At 43.3% G+C, this 8,052-nt stretch overlaps 1 protein-coding gene across 1 annotated transcript in view; it reads right to left on the bottom strand.

The window, feature by feature from the left end:
* Window positions 1–926: 926 nt before the first annotated feature.
* The window catches only part of LOC149322778 (uncharacterized), a 164,878-nt gene continuing 157,752 nt past the window's right edge, over window positions 927–8,052 (bottom strand). Inside the window, exons 65-68 of the mRNA XM_089531722.1 lie at window positions 7,760–7,872; window positions 7,379–7,447; window positions 6,911–7,147; window positions 927–2,602 (exon numbers count right to left, since the gene is read on the bottom strand). Of these exons, the coding sequence (XP_089387848.1) occupies window positions 2,456–2,602; window positions 6,911–7,147; window positions 7,379–7,447; window positions 7,760–7,872 (566 nt within the window). The 3' untranslated portion in view covers window positions 927–2,455. The remainder of the gene's footprint in view (window positions 2,603–6,910; window positions 7,148–7,378; window positions 7,448–7,759; window positions 7,873–8,052) is intronic.

Genomic DNA, 8,052 nt, shown 5'->3' with positions numbered 1-8,052 from the left:
CTTTTGCCCATTAAGGATTCTAGTTGCCATTCTGGGGCAACTGTCTCAAAAGCAATCCCCAATCAGTGCCTGGCGGAGGAGGGAGTGGTGCCAAAGAGTATTCTCTTGCTTGTTCTTGGTTAGCAAGAAAAACATGATGAGTTTTGTTGAATCTTAGTGGCAATGTTGTGATCAATGTAGCTCCCTTTTTCCTTTCTTCATCCTCCCAGTACTTACCTTTTCTAGTCTAATCCCATCATCCTTTCTGTTTTGTATGAGTAGCAGCATGTTGGGCTGAGGAATATTTTGGTAATAGTTTTATTAGCTAGTAGCAATTCTCTTACCTACTGTCTCAAGACAAACAAGATTCAAAGTTTGCCTCAATTCTATCCCATGCTGCTGTAATTACAAATCAATTTATGGTGGCCCTCTTATAGAGTTTACTTTGCAAGGTTTATTCAGAGGTTTGTCATAGGCTTCCTTTGAGGTTGGGAGTGCATGCCTCACTCAAGGCCACCCAATGGGTTTCTGCAGCTGAATAGGGATTGGCTCCTGGTCTCCTGGACTTCTAGCCCAACACTCAAACCATTATACTATCCTGGCGCTAGGTTTTAAAAGCAGTGGTGGTGGTGGGGGGGAGGAACCAAAACCAAACTCCCTGAGACCCTGTTTGTCATGGTTATTCCCCTTCTAGTCACTATTTTCCCTCTAAACTTCATGCACTTATTGGCGGGGGCAGAGATACCCTACATAAAAATTATGGCAGTTTGTGTTTCCCAGCACAAATCAACATCTGGCATATAAATTCTGATTTCCGAATTTTGATTCAGAGTTAGGTCTGAACAGGTCCAAACAGAATAAGGACTGAGTCCAAATTAATTAACTTGGCCCCAAACTGAATCAGAGAGCATTTCAACAATCCTGTTTTATAGCATAGGAAGCCCAATAGTATATGTTTGTGTGTGTGGTGTGTTTCACTTTGAAATGTTAACAGATAAGCAAATCAACATACTATCAAACTTTGAGCCAAACTGTTAGAGCTAAGGAGTTCTGGTGTGCTTATCAGGTGACACAGAGATCATGGAGCAGCCACACGCTCTGAGATTTAATACAGATTGTTAAAAGATGATAAAATAACACACACATGCACTCAACACTCAACCATACACACACGTACCCGGTTGGACCCACAGCCTGAGCTACAAGGAGAAAGCATAAAAATATAGGCATTTATAGCACCAGAATGTGAAGAAAGGTCAGGGCTAAGGGAGGAATGTGAAACAGCACCAAAGGTGAGGGATTGGGTTCAGGCCTCTGTCCTGTATATACTCTTAAGGGATTTGGGCAGCAGGAAGCCCATGAGACATACAGATTCTTGGATAACTGGAAACCAACCTGCACCATATCAGCTTCTCTCTACAGAGGGACAGAAATGTCCATAGCACTAGAAACATCTTATAGGCACCTGCCAAGGGCAACAGGATCCAAGGACCAAAACTCAGAATCCTTTACTCTCTCTGTCCATCATGGATGGAATGACAGAGAAAGATGATCAAGGGCTGGCATAAATACTGCAGATTCACAGCTGGAATGTCTGGCAGGACAAAGAGAGACAGGAGTGGTCTCAGTCCCCTCCTAGCTCCTCTGGCTTTGTGTCATTCACCTGCATAGCACCTGGAACCGGAGTAGGAATAGACAACAGTGAATGGCAGTCACATGAGGATGCAGATTCCAAATAGAGCATCCTGGAGATCCGATGGGTAGGAATAACACTGACCTATACCCCTGTTCCTTTGAAGATCCTAAGAGGATCTACCTACCTAGATTAATTTGTAAAAGAGTAATACCATTCTCATGCCAAGATAAACCTTGCTCAGTTGAACTGAATTCAATTGATTGTCCGTTGCTCAGTCTGCAATCAGAATCTCATTCTTTTGTGGTTTTCCACTGGCTTGGAAGCTACTGCAGTCCTCCTCCACTACCTCCATCCAATTCCTGTGCCCATGTCCATTTGTGGGTGGTTGTGTCAATAGAGTGATCCTGAATTCCCGGTTCTCAAGTGACTTCTTGATGCCCCTGTGCCTTTTGGGGGGATGAAGAGAAAGAGCAGTAGGAAGGGGGAGGTCAGCAGTGTGTGGCAAGTTCTCCATTACCCTCATCCCTGCAGGTGCTGGGCAGTCAGTCCAGTGCTTCACTAAGAGGGTGTAATAGCACCAATTGTTGGGGCTGCACAAAATGAGGGCCCTGGCTCAGTCTGGGCTCTGTGCTGCTCCCTAAGAGTCACAACCCCAAGGGGACCTTGGCCGCATAAATAGGAAGCTGTCATCTGATTAAATACAACGGCAGGTCTTTGCAGGGCCGGCTCCTCTCCTGCTCCCCACTCCTCAGGTCCTGGGAAAGGGGGGGCTATGAGCCCCCTCTCTCTCTTTCAGGAGTGGTCCCACAGTCTCGAGGGAGCTGTTCAACTCTGGAGGGATCAGCCACCAAAGCAGACAGGCCCAAGCTCAAAGCCAAACTTCTGGTTGGTGTCCCCAAAATCCTGAATGGCCACGTCAACCAATGGGAGCTGCTCCACATGGGGTGTCACAACTTGCAGGATTGTCCGTTCCTGACCCTTGCGCACCTGGAAGATGGAGTGCAGATAGAGAAGACAACATCAGAAACAATATCAAATTGAAGTACCAGGGTAAAAAGATTATGGAAAGACCTCCATGGTTATCGTAGTGACTTCTTTGGGGGTGATCACTGTAGCTGTTAAAGGATCACAGGTTGGGTTGCCAGGTGAAAAACAGAACAGAGCTCCTGCATCATTAATAGTTGTGTAGAAGAGGGGATTGGTTCTTTCTCTTTCTTTCTTTCTTTCTTTCTTTCTTTCTTTCTTTCCTTCCTTCCTTCCTTCCTTAATTCATATCCTGCCATTATCTTTGCATGGGACCCAAGACATCTGCTTGGCACACAAACATCAGCTGCTGAAATTCCCCCTGCAACACAACCATTAAAGATACAGGAGCCCTGTTCTTTACTTCATTTGGCTACCTTAACCCTAACATTGTTTTCTGGTGGCTTAATTCTCTTAAAGTATGAAAGCCAGTCAGATTATCTCAAGAGGGCAGGAGTAGCTGAGCAATCATAAAAATCAATGAGCGCAGCAAATGGTGGACCAAGCAGATAATGGTCTCCAACCCACAGAGGCAAAGATAACAAGGGATTTGAAATGATGTCAGTTTTGTTTTCATCAATTTCTCAGAATGCCATCACCAGTATTCTCAGCTTGTCTGTGTTTTGTATGGGGCTTCCAGATCCCTCCCGCAAATTCACACATGGAAATTCATGCATATTTTGGGATATGCTTTTTCTTAATTCCCCACGATTTGCATGCATTCTTCCCAGTGACCAGAGTGGGCTTGTCCAACTTCTTCAAATATATGCATTTTTAGACATCATTTCAAACAGAAAAGAAAGCAATACTTGTGACCTTCTCCCAATGATGGGAAAACCAAAAAAAAAAAAAAAATACACTCAAATGCTTCAGTTAATAGTCTTGTAGAGGAGAAATTGGATCAATTTGTAAGCAATCTCCTGACTAATGTGAAATTCTTTTCCATCCCCAGGGCTGACTCATTTGGAGTGGCAGGAAAGAAGGGTGGTTAAAGAGGCCTCCTTTGCTCACTGAGATGCATAGGGTATAAAATAAGGAAGGGGAAATGTGTAGAAAAGAAATGTAAGAAGCACCGTCCCCTCTTGCTCTCCAGTACACAAAAATCTGAAGACAGCCCCAAAAGTAACCAGAAAGCTGTTATGTCCAACTCCTTATATTGTCAGGATTTTGTCCCTTCCCCCCAGTGCCTCACAAACAAGCTACCTCAACAACAAAGCAGGGCAAGGAAGAGTTACTGTTTGCACTACAACTCCTACAATCCACTAGTAAGCATGGATGTTAGCAATGCTGGCTGAGGGATACTTGAAATTGGAGTTCAAAACAGTTTTTTCTTTAGCTATGCCAATCAGATGGGACAACTGACAAGCCACAAGGCATAGATTAAATAAAACTGCAGATGGCATCATAGTGGACGTATGCTTTTGCCAATTCTTTTCTCACATCATGGCCATCAGAGGAGGAGATTCCAGGAGAAAACCAGATTCCAGCATGGAAGGAAATAATCTGTTACTTTTGTTAACTCCATGCTAACAGGGTTCATATTGTGGGAAGAAAGAGTGGTTGTGCTGGGCTTGGCAGGTTGAAGAGGGTGAAGTATCACAGAACAGTGAGGTTTGAACTCAGAATTTGATAATAGGCATCCAAGTAATGTGGGCAACTGGGATGCACTGGGGAAAAATTTCTGGTCCCATGCCTCCTGTTTAGTGGGCTACACTAGCATATTTTTGGACAAAAAATGTGACCTGGAAGTGAGTGGAAGTCCAGTTCCAATTTGTAGTTTTGGATGTCTGGGACTAGTTTCTGGTAGTTTAAGTAAGTTATGGGTTGGCAGAGGGAGGGGCAGAGTCACAATGCCACTCCATGTGCTGTTTTGGGTGATTTTTCTGCTCAATTTGTTTTTAAGGGAGGGGACTGGGTTGCACTTTATCTACCCCCAATATAATAGTGAAGGTTAATGTCCTGACCCCTATAGGTAAGAAATGGCATTACCTACAAAGAAACTGTGTTGGTTGGGGCTAGGAAGTTGTAGCCTGACAACATTTGGAGGACCATGTTCCTTACACAGACTTTAAAGGTTTGGAAAGGAACCAAATGACATCCAGCTCCTAGCATTCTCTTCTCAGACAGGGATGTTTTTGAAGGGTAAGTATCAAAGATGGAGAGCAGGTCAACTGGCATGCCTTCAAAAGATCCAAGCCAAGAAATATCTGGAGAGGGTGAATGCCAAGTGGGGAATTCAGAAGACTCCTTGTCCTCACAAGTAAGCTCACTTGTCTTTGTCTTCACTTGTCCTTGTCCTTCACTTGTTAATGTGTAAGTGCACCGAAACTGACCTACTGAGAAATAATAGTGTTGCCACAGGGGAACCCTGAGGTTTGTAGACGTACCTCCCTCTCAGATCTAAATAACCCTGCAGATCATGAGTGAGTTTGCACAGTAGCCATGGAATGCTGAGGCTGAACTGGACAGGAGCAATGGAAGGCTGGGGAAGGCAGGGTAGGGACATGGAATAGCTATCAGGAAGAAAATTAGGCTGACTGGTTTGAACCCTGAGCAGAAGTATTTCTACTGAAGGAATATTCTCTCTCTCCCCCCTCTCTTTGTGTGTGTGTGCGCGCGCACGTGTGCACCAGGAAATGTGTTTCTAGAGCGTAGGGAAACCCAGGTAAGTCAAGAATCCTGGACTCATTGAAATCTTTGCAGTTCATGACTTATTCTATGCAAAATTCTCATGTATTTTCTCCTCCCTTGCCCCAGAAAACTGCATATTTTGCACAGGTAACAGCATTTCCTGTGCCAAACCCACATGTGAATTCTGCATAGAATAAGTCAGTAAATTAACTTTCAAGAATACACAACCTTCAAAGATTTTTTTTGCAGTGTGAAGAAAATTGCTAAAATTACTCATTGCTTCTCTTGAGAATGAAATTAACAAAAATAAAATAACATTCCTGAATAGATGCATTTTATTCAATTTCTAGGTAACTATAAACATCTATGAGTCTGGTTGTTGTTGTTATTAAAAGCATTAACTGTCCCAAATTAGTTCTCTGGTATGAAAAGGTTGTTGTTGTATGTTGTATGCCTACAATTCACTTCCAACCTATGATGACCCTATCGTGTCTAGTTTCTAGGGCTGAGAGTGTGTAACTTGCCCAAGGTCACCCAGGGGAGCTCCATGGCTGATCAGGGAATCAAACCCTGATCTCCAGAGTTCTAGTCCAACACTCAAAATGAAAAGGAGAAATAAAATAACTGAAAGAAAGGAAGATGTTTTATGAGTATGTGGAACATTCAGTCTTTTGTGTATGAGGTGGATACATCCTATTCAAATGCCCATCCAGCCTATGAATTACTTAATTAAACAAGCTTCCACTTGCACAATATCACCATCTTCTTTCTAGTTTGTTTCCAGGGCCAAGAATTCTAAGCACAAACTGGCCTCCACTTTAAAATCCCAGATTGGATGCTGGAGATCTTATAGATGAAAAATTACTAGAGGGATCATGGACCAATAGGGGGAGAAATATGGGGGAAAGCCAACTGGGATGATTAGAAAGGGCTCCCAGCCCATTTATGTATGGCCTTTACCTACATTTGGTGGCTAGCTTGCAAATAAATTGTTCCATTTCAAGGCTCAAGGCTAAGGAAGGGCGAGAGCTTAGTTTCAATTGAGGTTTGATACACATTTATCAAAAATCACTCTTTAATATCTGAAATGAAAATAATTTGAATGTGGGAGACACCAAACATGATAGATTAATAATCCATTGAGCCATCAGCATTAGACACGATGTAAGATGCTGGACTCTAAAAAATCTGAGATGGTATCCCTGCGTATACAACAATGACACATGCTGAATAAGGGCTGCCACTTCTTTTTCCTTAGCAGCTCCTCATCTTTAAGAGTTACATAGCATATAGGCACAACATGGTCTTTCCCCTGATGGGAAATAGCTGTGTCTATTGAACTAGACCAGTTAAAATGCAGGGAGAATTTCATTTCATTTCATTAACAAATGGTTAAAGTGTTTTTCATATTCAAAATGGAAAGAACTTGAGGTTTAAAAAATTAAAATGGGACAGGGTGGTGCAAAACTGACAGACTTTCTCATGCCTGCTCAGGACTAGCAATGAAGCATCACTTCTAAGTCTTAGAATGATATTGGGTTATCAGGAGATACAAAGGTAGTTTTAAGAGATATAAAGGGGGAGAAAGGAAGCATGGAGAAAATAATGTGGAGGTAATGTAGTGGAAGGCCAATGTCTCACCTGGCAGCCATCATATAAGGCACGAATGGGGGCTTCTGTGCTGTTGTGCATCAGCTCCACACCATTGAAGGCAAGAAATCGCAAGGCCCGAGCATGACTGCTGGTGTCAGTCTCATACCAGGCAGCTGCATTCTGGCAGAGGAGGGTAAAATTCTGGTGGGAAATGGCGCTGAGCAGGCGCAGAAATGTAAGCTGGGTCACCTGCATGGGGTTGCCATCTGCATCCACATAGGAGAACTGGGAATGCAGAAGAGGAGAAAATGGCAGCATGAGTGAGCAGAATGGTAGAAAGACAGTTTTCTCTATGGTTATTCACCTTTTTACAAACACACACAGGAGGTGTCCATTTGGACCATGATTCTGATCATGGGATAAAGAAGTTGGGGTAGGAAAGAAACATTGCTGTATCCTGCTTCTCACTACAGCTGTTTGCAGGAGTAAATAGCAGTGCCAACACAGGAGGCTTACCTTCTTGCCCCTCTTAAATGTGCTATACCAGCTTCCTGGTTGTTCCTTGCTCCAGGCGGCAAGTCGTACCTGGAAACACAGATTGCATATTAGCTGTTCATTTGAGGGTCCTAAATTCAGGCTGAACCTGTTTTCAGTGCCAGAGCAGTCCTTTCCAAGTACCCAGTCGTCTATATTATACTGAGTACACCCAGTATAAGTGGGTGAGTGAGGAATCCATTCTGAGTTTCAGAAATCTGAATCTAAGGTGCTGAATCTATTTTGGGACAGGGATTGGCACCCTGGATATCTCCTTCAGATTCTAAAGTGGATTCACTTTCACACTGACATGGAAGCCACTACCCATCAGGTTCTTCCCAGTTACTGAGCAGAGCTACTTACAGCTTCAAATTTCTTGTCAGGGAATACACAGGTTTCCCCACCAGCTGTGAAATTGCAGAAAACTCTGAAGGCATCTCGGCTGCATCCTTGATTAGGATCAATCCAGTATTCACCTGAGAAAAGATTTGAGAAATGAGTGTCACTATATAAATGGCTGTGGTTCTCATGAGGAAGGAGTAGGGGAAAGTATCATTCTCACAATATTGTTGGACCATACCTCCCATTTGACCTAGACAACACAGTCAAAAATGAGGGATGATGATTTGCAAGCCAACATCTTTCTCAGAGTGTGT

The sequence above is a fragment of the Sceloporus occidentalis genome, unplaced genomic scaffold, assembly GCF_023333645.1.
Source record: "Sceloporus occidentalis isolate IW3139 unplaced genomic scaffold, rSceOcc1.0.p SCAF_1, whole genome shotgun sequence".
NCBI classification, from domain to species: domain Eukaryota; kingdom Metazoa; phylum Chordata; class Lepidosauria; order Squamata; family Phrynosomatidae; genus Sceloporus; species Sceloporus occidentalis.
Note: the sequence above shows the minus strand (reverse complement) of the source record. Positions and strands in the feature narration are given on the sequence as shown.